This window comes from Blennius ocellaris, assembly GCF_963422515.1.
Source record: "Blennius ocellaris genome assembly, chromosome: 11".
NCBI classification, from domain to species: Eukaryota; Metazoa; Chordata; class Actinopteri; order Blenniiformes; family Blenniidae; genus Blennius; species Blennius ocellaris.
This window is the reverse complement of record NC_137660.1, coordinates 9,643,605-9,668,919: the sequence shown is the minus strand read 5'-3', so window position 1 is coordinate 9,668,919 and position 25,315 is coordinate 9,643,605. Positions and strand designations below refer to the sequence as shown.

The following is a 25,315-nucleotide window of genomic DNA, read 5'->3' as shown; positions in this document are numbered from 1 at the left end:
GGAGAAGCGGCGCAGCGGAGATGGAAGTGCAGCCGCTCAGATTCCACTTCTGACACAACTGGAAGAAAAGTGGCGTGAAGACTGACATTACATACGTACAAACTGTATGTACGCTATGTAAATGTTGCCTCTCTGGACTACAAGGGTCAAACGTTCACAGGCGGCACTGAACAATGTGTCCGAGAGATTTTGAGAAAGAAGAACCAATAATTTTAATTTGAAGAACGAGACTTTAAGATTTTAAATGATTTAATCCACTGCAAGAAAAATTCTGTATGTTCACTTTGTGTTTTTTACACACAAAGTTATAAGAGTTACTACTTCGGACATACTTGTGAGTGACTCTGCCCCCCTGGGGGGGGGGGGGGGGGGGGGGGGGTTTGCTGGGGCGGTCCACCCTGCGCAGATCAGCACATGTTTGGAATCTACACAGATTGAAGATAATGTTCCCGGAGGGGAATGATTTATTCAAAAGCATTTGAAGGTCTTTTTTTTTTTAAATCCTATGTGAGGCTCAAGGACATCCAGAGGCTTTCTTCTGAACGAGCTCTTTAAATGTATGCAGAAAGACAACAGCACAGTTTCCATGTGTTTTATTGCTCCTTAAGATTCTGTGTCGTTGTGTTCCTCCGAGTGATATTTTCATCATTTACTCTGCAAGGTGTATTTTATTAAAGGGCACTATTTCAAAAAAAAAAAAAAAAAAAAAGGATTGAATGTTTATTTCATGATCTGAACAGCTAAACAAAGCGGTTTCATTTGGGTTAGTTCAGCATCCATGGGAAGGTGAAAAGGTTTCACATCTCATCACAGGGCAAACACAGAGACAGAACATCACACACACACACACACACACACACACACACACACACACACACACACACACACACACACACACACACACACACACACACACACACACACACACACACACACACACACACACACACACACACACACACACACACACACACACACACACACACACACACACACACACACACACACACACACACACACACACGTAAAATGTTCCATTGACTTCATAACTTGCCTCAATGCTGATTAGCTTTATCAAACCATTTCGATTCATCCTCAACCTTTTGTTTATTTTACTGCATCATTTTACATTCATAATGTTTTCTATGAGATTCTCATTTGATCATGAATTCAGATGTAGCTACACCACAAAACAACCAAACATGATGTAAAAATGGTGAAGAAACAGACCAGCAACCTTTCTCAAAGAAAAAGATATTTGTAGGATTAAAGATTTAACAAAGGAGTTGATGGAGTCATGTTTATATGCTCGATGACTGTTTTAGACATGCTCTGTATGTCTTTAACCTCCTCTTGGAAAATTATTCTCCATGGGGGGAAAAAAAAAAGACAAAAGTCAGAAAGAAGAGCATCGGATTTAGTTTGGAAATTGTTGTTTTACTATACTCAGGAGAACAAAAGGCACCATCTTTTGTTAAAACGAGAGCTTTTCTCCCCTTTATGGATTGTGTTATTCGATAAACACACCAGATCTTTACCCTTCACAGTGTAATTGAATGTTTCTTTCTATTACCGAGCACCTTCAACCTTCCAGAGGTTGGTTGTGACCTTCACCGACTGCAGCGAGACGAGAAGACGACGCGTCCTCCTCGGGTGAAGACACCTTTAAAAGGCTGCCGAGGGCGACATAAAGAGATTAGGCCCCTGGAGAGGGTTTAAATGCTAAACAGGCAAAAACGACCCTCAGTGCCCCGAGTCTTTTGATCTCCCACCTTTTTAAATGGAAAGCAGCTCTAATTAATTCAGCTTTATGATTATTAATACAACCTCAATATTTCAGCCAGTAAATCCACACTCCGCCATTTTGTTTCAGATACTTTATTTTAGTGTTTTTTTGTTGTTTTTTTTAAAGATACAAAGGACAAACATGAGGTCCTCTTAGAAACACAATACTGTCATAATAATAATAAAAAACACAAAGTTTCAAAACCAGTCAAAATTCTATGAACAGTCAGCATAGCAAGAAATGAACTTATAATACCGTAAAAAAAACAACACATTTATTTTTGATCATATAAAACAAGAACAGCAGGGGAACAACATACCCACGTCAACCTAGAGAAGCTATGTCACCATTAAAGTCAAATTAGTTGATTTTTAACCGACGTTAGTGAATAAAGCGCATGCGGACGTGGAGAACGAGGACGGCCACGTCCTCAAACGCCTGCAACAATCAGTAAATATTGTACAGCGTCTGAGAGCGGCACCGAACTGCGACCTCTCGGCGCCACTGCTGCACCCTCATGCATTTTTTAAAGGATCGCCAATTATTATTCATTGTTATCAAAACTAACACGGTATAATATTGCACAAGCCCATAATTCATAATTCATGGGGTGGGAAGGTTTAGAATTGGGTGCCGGGGTGGAGCAGATGGATACGGCGGGTCGTGTCACGTCGTGTCCAGTAGAAGCGTAAAAATCCATTTTAATTTGATTTCTCTGTTACAGGCTTATCAGCCGGGCTGCAGCTTTCAACTGGAGGCATTGGACAACATTGGACCCCCCCCACAAAAAAAAACGTTGAGAGCTAAGAATGTGGACAAGCGTACTCTGCATATGCAAGTCACATATTGATACAAATCCCCCAGACATTCAAAACTCTGTAGAATCTAACAAAGACACCAAACTGCTAAATCTGTTTTTCTCTATTTTTTCTTTGACGTAAAATAATGAATATGCTTGTTCTTCACTGCACAATACATTTGGGGTTTTTTTACATTTTGGGAGGAGGAGGGGGTCAATAATTCAAATATCGAAACACAAAAACATCAAAGTGCCTTAAGAAAGTGAAACACGGTGAACACGACTAGAAGCAGAGGCGCGTGGCAGTTCAGCAACATTTACTGTACTTCAGGAGCAGATCTGCTCTGACCTGAGAAAACAAACATCCATCGTTACAGCTCTTCTCTACATTTGGGAGGCGAACCAAGCATTTTGCACAGGCCATTCTTTAACTAGTACTGATTTAATACCGTCACTGGAGCGAAACACTGTTGAAAGGTATAATACATCAAAGGCTGTTTAGCTATTCCAAGAATCCAGAAAGATTTTTTTTTTATTATTATTAAAGGTTTAAAGTCAGCTAGAAATGCCAGGATCTTGGCTCTGAAAGTCAGGGGAAAAAATAAATAAATCACGTGACGTCCTATAAACATGCCACCTCATCCGTTAGCGATGAGATTACCGAACTAGAAACTCACCACACACTATTTCTTCAAACACAGCATTTCAAGACATTGGAATAACTGTCAAATAGAGGAAAACACGTGGTGAAGTGACTCAAACAACCGCTAATTCAAAGAAAGATTTTTTTTTTTGAAAACAGGAAAACTCCCAAACTCAAGAACAAATGCTGTCTTTAAAAAAAAAAAATCTGCACACAGTAATTTGAAGGCATTAGAGTATGTAAATCTCACCAGGTATTTCCTCAAACGCTATAAAATGTTTCTTTTACTGCTCACACAACAGTGACCTTCGACTCTTCTAGTCCTTTGTTGAGAACATCCTGTCCATCAATGAGGGCGTCGCCTCTGGCCTTTAACATCACATCTGCTTGGCTTCTAAGCTCACTAATTGTGACGGTTCATTGAAGGATTGCGTCCCACAAAGACTCCGACTTAAGGTGTTTGATTCCTCTTTTTGTTCCCTCTGTGTGTCTGCGGCCGGTGCACCACTTTCAGGATTTCTCTAAATAAACCCGCCGACGTGACAACTGGAGGGCGTGTCGTCGCCAAGTGACTCGAAAACAGACAAATAGTTAATAAAGCTCTTCCACGCGGGTCTGGAGGTTTTTTTTAGCTGCTCTCAGTATGTGGCTGAATTCCAGATTTTTTGCACTTCAGATGTCAAATCTCCTCAAGTAGCTTTAAATAAATGCATGCGAGAACAGAAAGTGAAGGTTTAAAAGTGTAAATCACAGCAGAGAAACACTGTAAGACAACCTGAGACGTTTGGCATCCGAGTTTTGCTTCATGGGGGAAGAGTTTGCCGACCTCGTGTTTATTCATTAATTTTTTTGTTTCGTCTTCAACTTAAATCCTGACCGACACGCTCAGATACGAGTTGATCAAAAGTTCAGATTAGTTGCGTTATGTAAAGTTAAGAAAAACCAAATCGAGCATTCCATCTCAGCGTACCCTCTTGAAGATCAGAACACGTCGTGTGTGATGACGGGACATGAAGTGGTAAGTTAAAGGAGGCGTGCAAGCTGTTCTGTTGTGAGAATATGTACATCACCAGCTGTGGGTCTTGGAGGTTGAACGTTCCAGGTAGAAACTGATTGAGGGTCAGAGTCCAGGCAGCAGCAGTGGCTCATGGGGCAGCGGCAGCGTCGTTCCCTCTGGGAGGAGGGTAAACGGCGCTGGCTGTCCAGCCAGGGTTCGGGGTGGTGGGAGTGCTACTCTGGTGGTTGCTGCCCCCTAGGGCTGAGAGCAAGGCAGTGCAGGTGTGGCTCACGAGGGAGGGAGGGAGGGAGGGAGGGAGGGGAGGAAGAGGTAGAGGGAGATGGCTGCGGGGCTGCGTTACTCATCACAGCCCAGAAGCTCCATGCGCAGGGTGATGCGCTCGTGCCAGTCCCAGGGCAGGATGCGGAGGTACCGGCTGTAGAACGCCGGCTCAAAGATGTTCTTTTTGTGGACGTTGTTGTCACTGTTGCCGACAAAGATCTAGACGGGAATGGAACCGTTAGTTAGTATGGCCTCTCTCTTTTTTTTTTTTAAACAAACATTATAAAGTCATACTGTAGTACTCAGTCACTTAAAATGGGCCATAAGCTGTTAAAAATGTTACATTTACACTTTAATCTATAACAGTTGAAAATGAAAAAGGGGCAAATATCTTTTAATATCCTGTTTGTTACAGAATATGCCTCCCGGGATTTGCGCCTGTTGAATTGCACAATGTGAGCAAAAAGCAAGGCACAGTTTTTAAAATCCCCCCCATTGTGAATATATCCTTGCAATATTTGTTTTTCCTTACTATAACCATTATATTAACACTTGCTCCCATTTTCCAAAACCCAAACTGAAAATACTTGAGTCAATTGGAAACCATTCAAGAACACTTTTTTATTCTGTGGAAGCCATTTTACAGATAAGAAGAACTGAACTGAGTGGAAACAAACAGCAGACATGGAGAATCGCAAACCTCAACAAACAGCACGGCTTTATATCCCGCTGCCAACTTCACTGCATCAATTGGAGATTCGGGCCAAAAACTGATGTTCATTTTTGTTTTTTGGTGCAAGTCAAAGCCGCCGTGTCCTTGATTAAATGACTTCATTTGGCTCTGTGCAACTCACATCTGGCACATAAATTGATCTTTGAATGCATCGTGGACCAAAAACTAATCCGTCCCAGGAAGCATGACTGGTTCCAGGTCTATGAACAGGAACATTTTAAAGAAATACTACAACTACATTTATAAAATATACATGTATTCTTTGTAAAAAAAATAAACTAATCTGAATGCTTTATTAATTTCATTAGTTATATATAAACTAGTGTGGTCAAACGCTTTCAATTTTGTTTTAAATCAGATTAATGGTTGCTGTGGATCAACTTAGCTCAATCACGATTAAATAGTCCCTCTTAATCTATATTAGTCATGTTTCATTGTGTATGAGCAATCAGATCCAAGAAAAAGGAATATATATATGTAATTCATTTTAACAGCTCATTTTAACAAAAAAAAAAATTCCAAAATAAACTTTTATCCACATTAATGTGGGCGTTACTCCTTTTTTCAGCCAGCGACTAAAAACAAACTAACTTGTTGACATCGTCCAAGAGAGTTGACGGCTTCTTATTGACAGTGCTGCTTTTTATACCGTTTAGCATCGTCCATGTGGACTTGGTGCCGTCGCTCCCGGCTCAACGGCCCATTTGCCACAATGAGAAAGAACTTTTTTTTTTTTTTTTTTTTTTTTTATTGTGCAGACTGACCTTGTCCGTCTTGGTGGTCTCGTCCTTCACCACAGTCCAGGACTGTCCGTCGTCACTGTGGGCCACTTTGAAGGCGGTGACAAACTGGACCGAACCGAAGTCCTTGGCCCCCTGTGTGATGATCCCCGTGATCCTCTTGGGAGACTGCAAGTCCACCTGAGGACGGAGGAGGAGCTTTAGGCAGGCTGCAGGGAGCAAAAATATCAGCAGCCCCGTCCTCCTCTCCTACCTGCAGCCACTCGGAGCGGTTGGTGGTGGCGGCCGTCCAGGCGTTGGTCTTGCCCTGCTTGTCCAGCCTGGCGTAGCGGGGGTGCCAGGTGAAGGCCTCGATGCCCCAGGTGCGGAAGGTGCTGGACGCCGTTATCTGACGGTCGGCCACCAACCGGGACTTCATACCCATCGGCTCTGAGCAACCTGAAGTGTTTGAATACACTGCGGTAGGTGAGAGGAGGCAGAGAAAGAAGAATGGAAGGAGAGAGAGAGAGAAAAAGCATGATAGACGGGGGACGAGCAGGAAGCAGCCAGTGATGCCAAGCAGCAAACACATGGAGGCGATGATGATGATGATGATGATGATAAGATGAAGAACACAACCAGCCAATGCGGCAGACAGAAATACGGCATGCAGGTGAAGAGCAGCTGGAAATGTGCAGGTTAGTTTCTCCTGACGGATTCAAACCCTTTCTCTCCACCACCTGTGACTCAAGCTCAAGTTTTACAGCACTTCAATACAAGTTTCCATTTTTTTGTTTTTTTCCAGTCTCCGTTTCATTCCAGATGTTCTGTACGAGCAGAATGGAAATCCTGAAGCCGGGAAAATCCATATAAAGTCTTTTATCGCGCTTGGGTTTCGAGGAGCAGTGGAGCACGGAGGCCACGTAAAACAAAAAGCATGACAAATATTCAGCTGTTTTAGTGTTCTCTGACACAATACTGACAAAATACTTTGACTAATAGACTAAACATTACCTGTAATATATCGAGAATAAGCTACCTGCCCAAAATCTTATATATATAATGAATACGAATCTCCTATGCAGATTGAATCCAGACCATTTCAGTCATACAGCTCATCTAAAGCCCATCACAGCCTGTGTTTTCTTCTGAGGAGCTCGAGTCGGACCTCTGTTCAGACTTTTCATGGAACTCTACTCGTGTTTACTCAGACGTTTTAACGAACTGTGCTGTTTTGGTGCGCCGCATTCACACTTCCAGAAATGGATCAGCGAAACGCTGCAACAAATCCAGGAGCCACTTGATCGGACTTAACGGGAACACGGTCTTAAGCCACGACAGCAGTGGATTTTGAGGTCTAAATTTATCCGTTTTAAAAATACAATTACAGTCATTCACCCCGTCCACTAGAACTACTGCATGGTAAAGGAGTACTTGCTGCAGCTCCTGTGCTAAACATGCCGCTCACATTAAATTACACAAAAATTCTCTGCATGGAGGCCTTAGTTCACTTAACTTATAAGGATAGGGACTTTTACTAAATAAAACTGACTTAACCAGCCTGTGTAATGGAGAGAATGTCGCTTTTCCTAAACAGGCGAGACACATATTGATGTACAACCATGCATTTTGAGAAAACCGGTTACAGTAACTTCTTTTAAAAAATGTCTTTAAAAAGACAAATTTAATAAAGTCACAAATCATTTGGCTCGCTTTTGAGGTGGTTTCAGCGAATATCGCGATCCATCCAGTGTGATCGGCCAAACGATGTCTGGTACAAATAGGGTCTCCGATAAAACCCAGCAACAAATAAGAGCAATTTTGCGATCATGCGTACTCTGGAAAGCACAATGAAGGAAGAACAAACGGATCTGATGGAACACGAGACAAACATCTGACGGCGTAACGAGGCCAGTGAGTTGGAGAAAAACATGCTGGCTTAAGATGAAAAGAAAAGCAACATGAACACAAATCCAATGCAGCACAATAGACTTAAAAGACCCGAGTATTACATGTGCCTGGTAACTGATAAGTGTTTAGTGTAAATACGACGAGAAAAAAAAAAGAAATCTTGGAATCATTAGCATTTGAAGAGTTGTAGTTAAATAGAATCATACGATTTAAATCCAGTCTGGAGGGATCGTCTTAGAAAAGTAATCAAATGGCACACAGCTGGGTTCAAAGACGGCGTGGAGCGGAATCCTGTGAGAAACATCTCTTTGAAATGTGATGAGCCACTGAGTTGAGGAATGAAAATAATTAGTGAGGTAAACATAGCAGCTAAATATTTTTATTTCTTTTTTTAAAACCTTCCTGGAAAAACTTCTTCCCCACCTGCTATTTCGATCGTTCATGCATGTATAATTATGTTGCAAGTGCATATTTACCGTTGAGTTCACAGCCAACCAGTTCCATGCGCATGGTGCAGGCCTTGCGACACACGACGGGAATAATCCGGATGTACTGGGCGATGATCGGCGGGTCGAACAGGTTGGTCTTGGTGCCGTCGTTGTCGACGTTCCCCACAAACACCTAATGAAGAACAAAGCAAAACTGCACTGTGATTTCTTTTCTAATAACAGTTAGAACTAATATAGTTTTCAAACTGAAGTATATCATCCTGTAGTAAAGTCATGCGCCCTCTAGTGGTTCATTTATAGCTTAACAATCATTTTGAAATCCTAACTGAAAGGGAAAAAAAAAATCCATCAAAAGACAAGAAACCAGCTTTGAGTAGACGAGAGCAGTGTGTTTGTCCTCGTGTCTCCTCACATTGTCCTTCCTCTGTCCGTCTGTCCTGTACATGGTGTACGTCTTGCCATCCAGGCTGGACGCCACCTTGAAGGCCTTGATGAACTCGGCTGAGCCCATGCGGCTGGCGCCCTGCATCACGATGCCTGTGATGCGCATCTTTCTTTGCAGGTTGATCTGGAAACACACGAGTGGAATTAGAAGAATGTTTATGAAGCAAAATTGTTTTACGGATCAATTACTTTTTGGGTGAAAGTGACAAAGTGTGAATGTCATCAATGGACGTTCGTTTGTTTGCTAAACACCGTGATGACTTGCAGCTCACAGGCCCGAAATCTCGCCAAATACGTCATGAGTGAACTGACCTCCATCCAGGGGTTCTTGTCGTGTGTCGCCGAGCTCCAGGCATTGACCAGCCCTTTGTTGTTGAGGCGAGCGAGTTCCGGCCCCCAGCGCTGCAGGCCCAGCAGGCTATAGCGGACCGACGACGCCGAGATCTGGGACTCGGCGATGCCGCCTCCCTCCATGCCGAGCAGCGAAATGCAGCCTGCGGAGGGACAGACGGTAGGTCCACATCTGAGACTGACGTTCTCCAACTCGCGCTACAAGTGTTCCATAAAACAGAACTTAAAAAAAAAAAAAAAAATTAATTCAAAGTGGGTAGGTGTGTTCAAATTTCCTTAATTTGTTTTTTTTTTTTTTTTTAGCTGAATCCAAAATTCTGAGTCTGAATTGAGAAGTAGGAAACACCTTTTTACTACGTTTCAGTAGAGCGTCACTGACAGATATGACAAAAATTACAATATTAAGTCATAGCCTGACGAAACCTGAGTGTGTGTGTGTGTTCAAGGATGCAGAACTGAATGAAGTATTGATTCCTCATTTGGAACAGGCTATATTTGTGCTGCATATTGATCATCCTAAAACCCCAAAGCTTGGCTGCCGTCCCAACACTATTGTTGGTAGCGACTTCCATCGACACTCTGAAAACAAAGCAGCAGTAATACATTATACCACATGCATATATACAGGAGATTGAGACGTTTGGTTCTCCATCACATTATGACTTGTCGCACTCACGCAGCTGGCATTTTTTGCCGACATAGGGCGAAGGGCAGTGGCATTTGAAGTCTCCCTCCAGGTCTCTGCAGGCGCCGCCGTTCTCACATGGCTGGGCGGCACAGTCGTTCACGTCTGCGGAGACACGGATCGCAATCGTCACCCGGTGGAAGCAAGCACGAGGCCAGAGTTTGATCCAGTCGGGGGCCGGTTTGAAAGCTGGATTCCAGTTAGAAGTGTGAGTGAATTACACGTCATGCAAACTGAGGCCAACAGGTCAGGAGCTGTGGCAGACAGAGGGTTGGAAAGAGGAGCTGGTTTCTTGTTATTAAGAGTTTATTGTTACCCTGATCAATGTATGTGTATGTGTGTGTCTCAGTGGGTGAGTATGATAAGCACAATAATAATAATAAAAAAAGATATAGATCTGGTGTTGACACTGAATACTGTAATTCTTCATACCCCCTCTGGGTGGTGCTCTCACCAACACTGTCTGTCCCAAGCTGCCCCAAAAAATGAGTCAGAGGAAAAGGAATCAGCAGAACTAAAGAGCATAAACTCCTTTTCATCGTTCACCCACATCAACTGTCAAGAGTGACTAAACCAGCTTTGCATGCGCTCACTGGTGACCGCATTCGCAAAGAGCCAGGCGAAGATACAGCTGCTTATACAGATGAATGTAGACCTAAAAAAGGGCCATTTTAACCGATCCCTAAAGCTTTTAATCCTCAGTGGTTCTTATGGAAATAAAAGCATGCAAAGCAACAAAATGGTTCTAACCAACAAACACACAAATGGCAGTTTCTCACTGCCCACATGCTCCACCTATAAATAGCAGCGTGTCCAAACATTCATCCTCCAGTGTCACAGGAAGGATAGAGTAATTCTGAAAAGCGCATCACACAGACGCCAGAGAAAAACGAGGTCATGAGAACTCCAGCTTTGGGGGAGCCCATACTTGATCTCATTAAAGCGAGCGATTTCAAACGTGGAGCTCTCCAGAGGTGCAAAGACTGTTTGAAATCAAGTCCATTGTTGTGGTGAAGCAGGTGTGAGACAGCAGCAGCTTTCTGCACATGTAGAAATGTGTTCATACGTCTTAATATCTGCACGTCAAGCAGTCGTCTATTAAAACCTCACTTGGAAAGTATTAAACACGACTGAACCAGGAAAAAAGCAAGTGACGCGAAAGCTTATTAAAATCTAAGAGGTTTGTCTTCAATCAGGAGAAATGAGAGACGTGGTATAATATGAAGCACTTTGAAGACTTGCAGAATGGTGTAACAAAAAGAGAAATATCATACAGTTACACTTCTTTATTGGTGAGCCAGCAGTACATCTTAACATGAATTGAGTGCAATTCAGATTACTGTCATCGAGTGTTTGAATTATTAGTAATACATCTCATCTGGATTCATAAAGTATCTTTCTATCTTTATACATTTACCATTTTATTAAAAAAAAAGACAATACTTAAGAAAAGAGGTTGTTAGACTATAAAGAAAGGAGAAAGTCAAGAGAACGTTTTCAAGAATGTCGTCTTTCATGTATTTTCTGGTGGAAGTGCATAGATGGCATAAAAATTATTTACTTTCAAAATCCAAAAGGTGATGGGACCAAATAAAACTTGACAAGAGGGATGATGTAAAACCATGAATGAGGTATTCAAGTATTTTATAAGCAATAAATACAAAACGATTATTTTCATATTGGAAGCAGTGGAGCATCGCCTCACTTTTGATGGATTATCCAAAAACGAGTACAAACCGCATATGTGATTATAGCCATCGTCTGAGAAAAGATGTTTGGGAACATGAGTTTAGACGCAGATACACGACTCTCACCCTCAATGCGTCAGCAAATAAAAGTCGATAATTTGGGACTCTGCAGATCCCTGATCTTACGGATTACAGCCGTCTTGAAGGACTTGTTTCTACAAGGTTTCTGGCTATCTAATGGCTTCTGCAACACGTCACTGCATTCTGCTTTGTTATCTTTTCATTTCGAAGGCTTTTGAAACATTCTTTTTTTTTCCCTTTTTTTTTTACAAAATGCTTAAAAAAAACAAGATCCAACTTCAAGAGGAATGTGAGTTTTCTGCATGAATGAATGATACAGTATTTGGTTCCTAAAACCTTAAAATGTTAACCCCTCAATGCAAGCCAAGTAGCAACTAAAAGTTAGAAAAGGTGAGCTTCCAAACACGGCACCCACATCAGTAATTAATGTCAGTCTGAGCAAAAAGCTGATCGACTCCTGGGATGCGTCAGCTGGTGGAAGTCTCTCCTCTAAGAGGATTGGGTGCAAAGAATACGACAAAGCCTGGTCCGCTCCTGGCTTTAATCCATTTATCTGAACTGGGGAGGGGGGGGGGGGGTCCACAACATCCCTGCACTGGCAGGACAGGTAACATTTCCTCTGATCAACTACAAACACAACTACACACTAAATAGTTCCTCAGGATGAGTCGCCTCGCGCTGCGGCCATTAGCACACCGTTAGCATGCACGTCTATCTCCCGGGCAGCTCAGCACGTGCCAGTTAGACATCGTGTTTTTGTAGGAAATTGCACCCCGCGACAATATTCATAGCCGTCAATATCTGCCATCAGCATGAAGAGAAAACCGATGGAAATCTCATGTGGCTCGTTTGAAACCCAGACTCTGATCAATGCAAGGCCAAGGTCAGTGGGTTGTGCATGTGATCACAAATACCAGGTACAACACGGATTTGTGCTGCAGCCAGCAGGACCTGGTGCCAGCCTGCTTTTCTGTTGATGCCCAAGAAGAAGAAAAACACTTGTCTTGCTCTTCGTTGTGTTTTGACCAGCTCACAGTGCGAGTTTAACCCAAAAAGACAATCAAAAATGTTTGTTTTGGGGTTGTTGTTTTTTTAAGTAAACTATTTGCTATTCATTGTGTTTCAATAACAAAACTTTTAACAGTAACTTCTCAAGGACAAAAAAAAAAGAGTTTCTTGTGATATTTAACAAATAAATAATGGTTACATTCTTATCATGCTTTCCAAATGAATGCCTTGACCTGCAATTAATCTAGAATCCCAAACAATGACAACGTAAACTAAGAAAAGGACACATTCTTAATCACTATTATACAGTAATTACAGGGGCACCCTAGACCACGATATCATTACATAGAAGGGCTGAAAAGGTCCGCGCTCTTATTTCCTGTGGACTGGACTCACGACAAAAACCCAGAATAACTGTTTTGGGGTTTTTTTTCCCCTCTGTTGGAGATATGCAGGGAGCTCACATGAAATGGCTGATGTCATGAAGTATATTTACCAAGCACAGCGTCTAAAGCTGCACATCTGAACACCAGCAGCCATCCACCTTTTAAACAAGAGATAATTCACTGAATGACACGAGGGGTTACTGATGAATCCCTGCAGGCGACCAGGTGCATCTGGACATTGAGTCGGCTCTAAATATACAATAGCACTTTAAGAGCATTTTTCATCAGGAGATAAATGGGTTTTTTTGCAGTTTCAGATGTATATTCCTCAAAAACAACGTCAGCTAATAGGAACGCAATCCTTTTTTGTCTTTATGAAAGCAATACTTTTCTGCTTCTCCTTAAAAGAAACAACTGCATCCTCGACTGACGCGGTCATGACTTCATGCCGTTGTGGTTTAAATAGAAAATGGGGCTTTTAGGTTTTGATGGACTTCCCCTGCTGCGACGTCAACGCCACATTATGGTCACATATGCACATTAAGCGGTTACTGGAGTTTCTGAGCCATCGTACAACAGACACTTAACTTGTAGCTTGTGTAGAGATTTAAAAAATAAATGACCTCCAGATCAACAATGTCGTATGTCTGCGCTGTTATAAATCTGAGGATTTAAATGTATTTTTTTTATGATTTGTTATAAATCGTTAAGTTAAAATATCTAGAGAATTGGTTTCTTCAATTTTTCTTATTGAGAAAGTAAAAAAAAAAAAAAAAAAATACATGAAAATCACAGTAAATAGCCTAAGAAACTTTCCATTTAACCTCAGTTCATCTCGATCCTATGAGCTGGGCTCTTTTTAAACCGTGACATCCACAGACGTAAACACTGAATGTCAGGATACCTGCGAGTAAACACCTGACAGATGCTTTGTTAGATGTGGGTGAAGCTAAAGCTCATGTCGCGAGTCCAGATAAGCAGCTTTCGAGACCTCGTGGGTCAAGAATGCAAGTTTAATGGAGACGAATACAAAAGAGGAAATGCACGTCAGGCAGGCTTAGTTGAGCAACGGCGGAGGCATCGCGAGGAGCACATATACTGTTTACACCCTGTGTTCCACAGGGGACGTAAAGCCCAGTCTGCCCACGCAGCCACATCCTGGGAGGAGCGCTAAACTCTCCCAAAACAAACGAGGGATCGGAGCGGTCGCACGCGCCCTTTCGCCGACTTCCGCGAAGTTAGAATATCTACCTTAATCCTTCGCGCAAATTGAGGATTTGGAGACTAATAAGCAAGAGAAAGACTCCTTCCTCCTGCTGCTTCTATCCATCTGCCTTGGCCTGAAATGAACCACGGTCTCTCTCTCTCCCTCCCCACCTCCATACTGGAGCTCTTGTTCCAAAAACACACAGTCTCTCTCACACACACACACACACACACACACACACACACACCCACAAAGCTTTTAGACCAATTTGACAGGACAGTCAGAAGTGCTGCAGTTAGACCTGAGTAGCGAGTGTGACATTGTCGGGAGGGCAGACTTAATTCGCCGTTCCGCCTCCATGTTCACTTTTTCGCCTGGCAACAGCAGCGGCGCTGACGTCGCCGGCGCTTTGCGTGGACGGCCACTTTCTGTTGGCTCGACCAGAGAGCTGGATAAACTGTGTGTGTGTGTGTGTGTGTGTGTGTGTATGCTAAACAGTCTATATATGAGATCATGAGCCGCGCGTGGCGGTTCATGTGGGATGTGCAGCGGACACGTGAATCAGCTTTTCCAGGAGGGCTCCTCTTGCTGAACTGAACGCTTCTTCAAGGAGGACTGCATTGAGCAAGGAAATACACCGACCGCACCAAAAATACGTTTGTTGCCACTTGTATTGCAGCTAATAAAGGCCAACATGTTGTTACCGTCTGCAGCTCGTCCTTCATTCTTTCACCGTGCCAAGCAGTGTTTTCTAGCTTTCTTGCCGGGTGTGAAATCTCCCGCTACATCTGGTTTCAGTTTGTTCACACATACGTGTCAGAGTTTAACCGTCGACTGACATCTGCAGTCACGTGCTTTCACACGTCCCCCCCCCCCCCCCCCCCATTTATAAGCATTTCCTTTTTTTTTTTGTTTTTTTTGCCATTTTCAAATTATCGCGCATAAAGAATCAGAATAACGGCTGAACACTTCCTCTCCCATTGCACACCACAATCACTGGCTTTCTCCAGCGTGTCACGACAGGAGCTGGCTCCTGCAATGCTCACCCCCCCCCTCCTCCCCCCACACACACACAAATTAGAGCGTCTTTAAACCGTCACAACAGTCATCAGTTAGCTGTAAATGAGGGGGGACCTCCCTGACCCAGCCGTCCACAGGAGAGCCTTTCCCCAAATTCCATTACCTGCCAAGTGAGCTGTGATGAGCTGTGATTTGTGGCCCTTCGGGGAAATGGACAAGAAGCACATATACTCAGAGTGCAAGTATCCTCTGGAGAGCGCTGGCTATACTGGGAGACAAATTAACCAGTTGACATGGTAGAGTGTGACCAAGCTGAGGAGGGGAGGGGAGGAGGATGGATGACAACTCTTATTTTGAAAAGGACTCGTCTTGGCAGGGAGGGAGCGCCGGCTGAAAGATAGTGACCTATTCTCACAGTTGAGTTTTCTTCACCGTCCTTGAATAAAAATGACTTGTTTCTAAGTCAGATAACACTGAAGTCAGCAATCTGCCCTGCCTATAAGGTTGCGTGTGTGCGTGTGTGTGTGTGTGTGCGTGCGTGCGTACTGAGTGCAAATAGTTGAAGTCTTCAACCTCCGCATGCAACTAAGAACATGAAAAGAGCCTGGACTCAGAAAGAAAACAGACAACGGGGTTGCAAAAACAGTCCCATTTGAAATGTTACCTTTTCTTGCACTTAAATCTGCCCCTTGGTCACCTAGGATAAAAAGGCATACATAATCAAAAGACAAAAGGAAACGTTTCCATAAAGTCCCAGTCGACTCTTGCTTGAAAGTAGGTTTTTGTGTACACTTGGCCAGTGTTGTTCTGCTGCCGTCTTGTGTAAACAGGAGCCATCTGTCTCTGTGGGCAGAGCCGAGAGGCTGTTGGAGGAGCGTGGCACTTGTTCCCACAGTTGCTTTTCTCTCTCTCTCCCTCTCTCTCAGGCTGACCCTGATTGAACCAACCTGGCCTGAATGACGTATTAATGGAGCTCCCATAAGGACGGCAGCTGCCTGTCTGGTGGCCAGCACCCTCAGCAGCTGCCTACATGGCGAGTGTGTCAAGTATATAGACTAAAACTGCAATTAGTTAAGACTTATATGTCAGCAATAATGATTATATATATATATATATTGTTGCCGGAAAATTGTAACTTCTATATCTAATTGCAGCAACTGTTGGCCATCAGGTTGATCGAGGTTAATTTAAAGCCGAAACAGGACATGAGCAGTACAACACCTTGGTGTTATTGAATGTACACAATGTGAGGGTTTACTGATGATCGGCGCTCAAGACTTACTGTTCTGGCAGTGAACGCCATCAAAGCCCGGCTGGCATTTGCAGACGTACTCGCTGAAGACGTCACCTCGGCGGGACTGACCGGTCACCTCGCAGATGGCGTCATTCTTACAGGGATTGGGGTTGCACGGCCCTGCGGGATTAGGCGTCACAGGCCAAAAGAAAAAAAAAAAAAAAAGGGGAGGCGACTTTTACCACGGGGGTGAAACATTCCTCGGAGGAACCCAACACATAATCCGAGCACGTGTCTGTATTTTCTGTACACTACGGGATGAAAAATGGAGAGGCTTGTACCAGTCTCGGTCTCGTTGCAGGTTTCTCCGGTGAAGCCGTCGGGGCAGATGCAGATGAACGGAGCTCCTGCTCCGGTCACACACGTCCCGCCGTTGCTGCACACGTTCACCTCGCAGTAATCTCCTGGAGGAAAGTGGCAGGGAGACAGACATTTAAACTACATCCTTCATTTGAATTCCTTTACCTTAAAAGAAAATAAAGGGAAAAAAAAATGGGTGCTTTCAGAGCAGGAAGGAATCTTTTTTGAATAAAAAAAAAAAAAACTTCTGATGAAAATAACTATATCCTGTTTTTAAGCCAGCTGCGGTTTACACACTTCATTTCATATTCATAAATGCCTGGCAGCGCACTATTTCCCGTCAACAAGGACCTAATACTTCGGAGCACATTTTTTCAAGACGGGAAGAGAGCAATCCGATTCTGTAGACACTGAGACTTGGGAGATGAACTACGAGTGACTCTTGAGCAGTTGTTCCCCGTTTTCTGAAGGTTTTCAACAAGAGTTGTAAAAAGTGTGTCCTCTGAGAGGGAAGGAGTGCACCGACTACCATTGTGTCGTCTCCCATTATCATCATTATTATTTCTCTCCTCCATCCACATGCGTTGCTGAATGAAGAGCAAACGGCCTGCCGCTGGTCAGTTGTGGTGGCCTGAACAGCTGAATAAGCCGCGGCGGCACTGGAAACACTAGATGCTTCTACCGGCGTGCCGCTGCCTGACAACATGTTTACTCGTGCTGCGCGAACACACACAGTCGGTTTCAACTTAGTAGTAAAAGGACATTTCTGCGGATGAACAAGCTTAATAAAGTGTCCAGAGTGTCAGTGTTAGAGAAAAAAAAGAGATATAATAACACAATGTTGAGCAAATAAAAAAACAGCTTTACAGTGCATGTAAAAACTAATACCATGTAATGAAAATTTTCTGCACATATACAGCATCTCATGACCATTTAATTATATGCCGATCGACTCGTTTTAACTGCTACAATAACATGGAAGAAGCCAGAATTAAGGCTGCTGGGGGGGGGGTTTCATACCCAGGAGGACGGGGATGGCTTTTCCAAGACAAAACTTATCATTGAGATAATTGGCAAGGAAACTGAGGTTGTGTAAAAATGTTATTTTAAGAACAACTGCGTCTGCCACACATACTAAAAAAGGAGTTCTGGCTCAGTGTTTTTTAATGCTTTTTAGAAAGTACTTCTCACCACCGCAGACAAAAGAAGCCTCATGGATGTGGACAATCATATATTCTTCAGCTTTTTCACCGTATAGAAAAGGGTGTTCTAGTTGTGCGAAATGTAGAATCCTTGGAGCTTTGAGGTCACAACAAGTTTTTAGTGAGTCTTAAATCAATTCCAAGTCGGCTTCATTCCTCGAGCCGTGCCAGACAGACTTATTCAACAGAAGTGAAGTGAATAAAGATTTCCGACACTGTTCTTCCTTTCTGTTGAAGAGGCCTCCAGGCTACTGCCATATACAGCAACATGTTCTGCTTCTGCCATTTTCTATCGTTTTATTTTCCGTCTGTGCAATATTGTGAGAACAATATGTTTTCACACATCTTTCTCTCTTTCTATGACAGAAATGTAAAAGAATGTCCAAAAAAAACCCTCCAAAACTTAAATATGTATTGTTTCTGAGTTTTATATATTGCAATTCCATATTTTTTTTAACCACTACAGTGAAAAACCTGGAACTCAATTAACGTCAGAGAAAGACGAGCGGTGCATTAGTGTTCTATTCGCTGAGAAAGGAGTAAGAGGCCCATTTCACAAACATCCTGTCAGGCTGTTTATTCATGAGCTGCGCTTCAAGGATGTCCAGTGTTATCAGGACTGTATCCAGTGTCGAGGCCTGCGAGTGCTTTATGGTCTCCGGGGGGGGGGGGGGGGGACAGGCTCACTGGGCACCGCAAACACATAAACCTGCCGCCCGTTTATCTTCCAGAAGGAACACAACCTCCACTCCTCCAGCGACAGACCACTGCCCTCGGGAGGAGCTCAGTGCCAAAAGATAACGACTCTGAACAAATGACAATACATTCCTGAATTTACAGCAACAAGCAAAAAAGATACAAGAGCTCACGCACCACATCTGCGTGTAAGAAGACATTTTACTAGTCCGTCTGGAAAAAATTGAGGAAATGAAATTAGTTATGCATCAGTTCGTGTTGGTCAGCCAACAGACTGTGGTCAACTCTGTGAAAATCCCCCAAAATCCAAAAAATGGTTCAAGTTTCGGTTTTGTTTATCGAGGAAGTTGGCAATGGAAAGTGGGATGCAACAAGTAAGTTTAACTGAGCGAGATAAGATGATTCATACAAACGTGAAGACGTGTTTGCAGCTGATGCGGTAAGGAACTCACCCAAGTTTCATCTATCGAATAACATTAAATACAAGTCTCGAGTCCCGTAAATGCACCCATTACTCCTTAAACAGCATCTCAGTTCTCCTCACCAGGAAGCAATAAAACCACTTGTTTACCAAAATGGTGTGGGGAACTAGTAAAGCTCTTTTCGACACAACTGATCAAGTAAAACTTGTTTCTACGCCACCAGTTACTGAAAGCCAATTGCCAAACATGGTGCCCTGCTCTGTCCTGACCAGAATGACAGATTAGGAAGGTATGTGGAATTATGTTTGGCAGGAAAAGACTTTTCTACAGGGCATTGTGTTCCCTCGGTCCTTGTGAGTCATGGTCTGGGCCTTTCCCATCATGCCTCACCCCGAGAAGTTGTGGTTCAAATGCCACAACAGAAATGCACAGCATCTAAAGTCAGCCCCATACAGGGATTCAGTCCTAAATCTGCCAATTAGATAAATGCACCATTTGATTTTCCACAGAAACTGACCCGATCTGGGCAAAGGAAAAAAAAAAAAGAAGATAAAAATAACTCCTACAACGGGAGGCAAAAGCCCTAACAAGAGAGTAACTCATCTCTTGCTCTGAGGAATATTAAATGCTGTGTGCCCCAACTAAAGACAAGGAGACGGGAGCCATTTCAGGACAGTGTCCTCAAAAAAAAAAAAAGGGACGGATGAGGATACCCGATGCCGTAATGCAGCCTGCATCAGAGAGGAAAGAGAGCGACTGGCTCTCGGAGAGCCAGATACATCTTGAAAAATATCCCGTCGACATCAATAAGCAGGAGCATTTGCGTTTTCAGAAGAGCTCATTTACTGAGCAGGAAATCTGCTGGGTGAAGAAAATACCCAACAAAAATTCCCCTCGATCTGAATTAAAGATTACGTCAAATTTAAAACGCCTTTATAGATTTTAATTTGGCCTTGAAGGAGATAGAAAATAGAAATAAAAAAAGTCAATAAAGGGGCGAGAATCATTTTTCTAGTCAGTCCTGAATAGTTTCTCTCGAGGGAACTGCACATTTTTAAGGCAATTGCAGGATCAGCAACTTTAGCTTTTTGCAAAGTAATGCAAAAAGTTAGCGTTACCCCTGCATATATATACAGATGCACAGAGTTCTCACGAAACAAATATAGGAGACCTTAACTAACCAAACGGTAAAGACATGAACACATCTCGAAATGGATGTTACATTAACTGGTAAGGTGTGAAAAGCACTACAACCACCGACAACAACGTAAAATGTATCTATAAATTCTAACTGAAAATTGAGGTTTTTGTCTCTAAAAGCATGATTTATTGCAGGGCGCTCAATAATATAGATGCAGTCAGTAAAATTATAGAAAACAGTTGTGCTTGGCTCTATAGGCCCTTGTAGTGATGCTCTCTTGCTATATTAACGCAAACATTAGAGCACATGAACTGACTGGACAAAAAAGGTGTAAAATCATTAACTTACATTCATTACAAAGAACATCTTCCACAGCAATTCTAAGAACTGCGCTGGCTTTCCGTTTGGAGGAAAACGAAACAGTGACCAACACCCATGTCGACGAGCAACAACACGTTATACCTGCGGCAGAAGCCAAGAAACTACCACCAAAGGCCTGGTCTTCTCAATTGCTGCTGTAGAGGTCTGGGGTACGAAACCCAGTGATGGTGTCGATTATTGTTGAGCATGTTAGATACAGAGACCAGTGTGGAAACAATCCTACATGTCGGCCTCGGGGTTTTCCCACGCTCGCCGCGGAGGATGAACACATTATTCAAGTTTGCACTTTACTGCTCCTAATATGTAATCTGTCCTGACGCCTGGAGAAACGTAACCCCCCCCCCCCCTCGACCCCTCTGCTCTGTCATGCACACAGTCGCATGCCAAAGCCCTCTGGGCTCACAGGCAAGTGTGGGAACTCACTGTTCCAGAAAGCCGAGGAGAGAAGCTGACGTCACACACAAACACACACACACGTGTCCGACCCTTGTTAAAACTGCAGTGTTCATCCACGGCTCACAAGGCAAAAACTCTGAATGTATGGAACATGTGTGTCGAGGGCAGACGAGTACAAGTGTTCTGACGACGCACCGTTTGTTTCTGCATTAGGATCAGTGGGACTCCAGCTGCAGGTGAGATTCCTGTAATCTGTGATTGGGAGTCTGAAACACAGCCATCTGCTGCAGCTACTACCCCCCCTCCCCCCCCCCCCCCCCCCCTCAAAAAAACAAAACAAAAAAAGAAACAAGCGTGCAAACATGACGATGGCCAGGCACTAAAAATACTCTAGCGTCACACGCCATCAACAAAACGAGCTCCTGCGCTTGAAGAGCTGCGACTGGAATAGAGCTGGAAGGAGAGGCACAGCAACAGCAGGCTGAACGGAGTGTACCCGTGTCAAAACGCTCCTTTTTTTGCCGTCAAATGAAATCCAAGATCTCGTGTAGAAAAGAAAAAAGAAAAAAAGCGCCAATTTCCGCTCACAAGAGAGCGCGTGAAATATTTAACATAGCAGATTGGAAAGTGGGGCGGCTAATAAAGTAAAGCGTCCCGAATTAGAAGAAAGCCCATATTGCGCTGAAACATTGATCAAGGAAAGCTATTTGAAATTCAGCTTGAATTTTAGAGGATCTTGTCCCCGAGGGATTCGGTGGGAAAAGTAAATGATATAGCCAGCAGAAGACAAGTCGCCTGCAGGAAGAGCAAATACAGGGCAGATGGTAAAAGGCTTGATTTGACGAAGGTGTCATTGGCTTCACACGATCGCAAATTTCTGCCACGCAAACTCAAGGTGTTAATATTCGGGCAGAAACACCCTAATTAAAAACACCACATCTTTCCGGGTTTACCGTCAGAAGAGGAGTGAGTCACATCACCAGTTTGGTTAAAAGCAGAAATGAAAACTGAGTAAATCATCCATCAAAATACAGTAAAACAAAACTTTCTGCAGATATGAGGAAGAATCCTTGTTGTTATATTTGAAGGGAGTAACTCGGAAGTGGATAAAGGCCTAATTTTTATACCATTAGGCAAACATGGCCATTATTTCGATCAACGCTAAGAAATAGAACGTTTATCATGTGTCTTTTTTTGCCCTTTCATTCATAAATCATCATTATGATACTGTATCTCACTGATTCGGTCAAACAGACATTTTGAAACTGTAAAGCTCGACAGCAACAGTCATCGTTATGGGAAAGGTTGCATGTGAAGTGTTTTCTTATTGTCAGACGAACACCGGACCGTGTAGCAGGACCTTCCCAACAGATAACTGGGTCCATTTTTAGCTGCAGCAACGCTTTAAGTACATGGTCCGCTTCTCATGTCTCAATTATGTAAGAGCTTGTTGCACTTGCAATTCAAATTGATTTAGGTGTTGGCGTACACCGACCCACAATGTATACAAACACACTTGTAGCCACCTAGATGGTCCAGCAGTTTGGCTGTTTTTAGCATCGGTCCACTTCACTGTACTCGTCTTGTACGGGCAAAAAAATAAATAAAAAACACTGACACAGAGCACCGTTCTTCACTTTTCTCCCCTCAGCATGAAACGGAGACGACAAGTGAAGCTCCAAGCTGCTGAAACGAGGCAGATCAGGTAAAGTGGAGGAGAGAGGAAATGTCCTCTCAGCTCTTATTTTTGCTGGGTAAACATTTTGACATGACACAGCGGCAACAAGTCCCCCCAACTAAATCCCTGGCCGCTGTGGGTTGAAGTTCACTGACACGTCTGTGTTGGCTTGCTGCACCCGGAAACGTGAGTCAACACTGTGGCGAGGTCGACCACACCTATTCTCCATGGCTGTCCCGTCCCTGTGCCGCGAGGAACAAACACTAATTTCTTTTAAATCACTAGCGGCAATCGCCAATCTGTATGGACACTGGGATTTAAGCGGCGGCCTGCTGCAAACAGTACGGGGAAAGAAAACATTTAACCATAGAAAGTGAAGGCTGTACATTTAATTTCAATATATTTAGCTCCTTCTCCCATTCAATGCCGATGCAGGAAATGTCCTCTGCTGTTACTCTAAAGGTAATAAACACATGATTTTACCAGGTAGAAGACAGAAAGACAGCCATCGCTCCTACAACTTCCCTATTCCGCCAGGAAAAATTACACCAACCATCAAAAAAGTGCTTTCTGAGGAAGGTCACTTTGTGAAAATATGAAGAATTTAGGATACACTTTAATAGGGCTCCGTTACCTTGCTGATTTTATCCACAACAACACAGAGCTACTGTGCTGCAAGATTGGCATGTTTCACAAAGAAACAAAACACATGTCACCTCGATTTACTGTTGTTGTTGTTATTTTCTACTTATTTGACATTAAAATCCAACCCAAACCACGGATTGAAGCCACACATGTGCAAACCACAGTCACATTGTCAACACAGTCAATAACATGAGCACTGGAAACCACAAACACATGAGTCTCACTTCAGTGTGTCAGGAAAAAAAACAAAAAAACATTTATGGCTCTGTCAACTAGATGGGGTTGATTCAAGGCAATGGAGTTTCCGGTCACATGTAATAATACTTTCAGGATTTTGTGGGGGGAAAAAGTAGACTGTTGATGGACTGAGATGAAACGAAAGACCTTCATCTTTTTCTTTTCTTTTAAACATACCACCAGCCCAAGATTTGAACAGAACCATCTGTCAATATGCAAAGTGTGGAGCAGGAACATTTTTAACATTTGGAAAATTCACCATCATACCAAGGAAAACACTTTGGGACCTGGGTGGTGTCTTTCCCTGAGTGAGAAGCAGAAAAAAAGGGGGGGGGGGGGGGGGGGGGCGAGGCAGTCAAAGCCACTTGAGCTTTTGTTGTCCGTCGTCCTAAATGTGTTTGCTGCATGGAAATACAAACAAAAGCAACGCGCCAGTGGCATGAGGTGAACGCAGGATGAGGATAATGGACATCCTGCATGTGTGGAGCTCCTTGAAATGGGTCAGTGCACCAACAGCCTGGAGGCGTCGATCCCTCAGCCTTCAGACGGTGAAAAGACATGCAGATGTCAACATTTTTTTAATTTTATTTTATATTTTGGTTGAAGTGCAGCAGGTTCTGCATTAAACCACGTCTCCTCGGCCACATTCTCCCACACGTCCACTTAGTGGAGGCTCGGCTGAAGTGCTGGAACAAAACGCCCATTACTTCGGTGATGAATTGGCCGATTAAATCACGACATACTACGAAAACACGCCGAGGCGTCCCGGAAAACTAACAAAACCACTTTCCTCGGGGCGAAAATGTGAGGACGGAGGGATGGGAGAAACTTCAGAGATCACGCTTCCTTCTCTAAACTCCACTGAAACAACAACAACAACGGGACGGGTAACGGCCGCTCTCACTGTAAACAAACGTGAAGGGACACTCACCGTTCACCGCCAGCACCGCGCACGCGGCGAAAAGTTGCAGGCAGAAGAAGAAACGCGTCTGGTCTGTCATGTCTGCTGTTTCGGTCGGCGGTTAAGGCGCCGTGTGTCGTTTCTCGAGCCGGACGGGAGCGGAGCGGAGCGGGACGGGACGGAACGGTGGCGGCGGAGGTGAGTCGGACGGTGCTTCTGCTGCGCTGCCTCGCGCTGGTTGTGAAGCTCCAAACTCCCCGGCGGTAGGCGTAATGAGGGAGCACGTGCGCCTCAGCTGTCAGCCAATCCTATTATGCTTATTAATTGTAGCTCCGCCCCTTTCTTCCCTCTGTTGTTCATAGGAGCCTGGAAACCAAAACACGCTCGCGGCAATAAATGTAATCACCTGATTACGATCTTTAATAACGAAAGCGACTAATTGCTTCCTGGTTTTAGTCAATTTTGTCACGGATAACCTCTGACCCTATTTTCGTCTGTTCGGAGCCTCAAGAAATTCTAAGGTTTACTCCACTGTTGTCCTCTTCTTTGCCAAAGTGTGGTTAAATAATCATTTTTCTTATATAAATCATTGTGGCAAAATTCAAAGTATCTAACCTTTTCAAGATTTTAACCCTTTAAATATCAGTTTGTGTATTTAAAGGTTAAATCAAGGGCATCAAACATAAGGCGAGTGAGCCAAAAACCAGCCCACTCGATGCTCCAATCTGGTAAACCACCAAGTAAATGGTAAAAAAAATGAAAACTTTTTTTTTTTTTACCATTGAAATGTGACTTTTTATTATATTTCATCATTTTCAACAATTCCTCTATTG

At 43.4% G+C, this 25,315-nt stretch overlaps 1 protein-coding gene across 4 annotated transcripts; it reads right to left on the bottom strand.

Annotated features, from left to right (window-relative positions):
* Window positions 1–1,868: 1,868 nt before the first annotated feature.
* On the bottom strand, window positions 1,869–24,720 carry mfge8b (milk fat globule EGF and factor V/VIII domain containing b). Of its 4 annotated transcripts, none has more exons than XM_080504882.1 (11): window positions 24,513–24,720; window positions 16,765–16,887; window positions 16,472–16,603; window positions 15,854–15,886; window positions 9,791–9,904; window positions 9,076–9,257; window positions 8,732–8,887; window positions 8,347–8,491; window positions 6,234–6,436; window positions 6,005–6,160; window positions 1,869–4,726 (listed from the first exon to the last, which is right to left on the bottom strand). In XM_080504882.1, exons 1-11 carry the CDS (start codon window positions 24,580–24,582, stop codon window positions 4,583–4,585), a joined length of 1,458 nt encoding a protein of 485 aa, XP_080361008.1. In that variant the 5' UTR covers window positions 24,583–24,720; the 3' UTR covers window positions 1,869–4,582. The 4 variants fall into 4 exon arrangements, with proteins under 4 accessions (XP_080361008.1, XP_080361009.1, XP_080361010.1 ...); XM_080504883.1 differs by having other exon boundaries at window positions 6,234–6,418; XM_080504884.1 differs by lacking the exon at window positions 15,854–15,886.
* Between the last annotated feature and the right edge of the window lie 595 nt (window positions 24,721–25,315).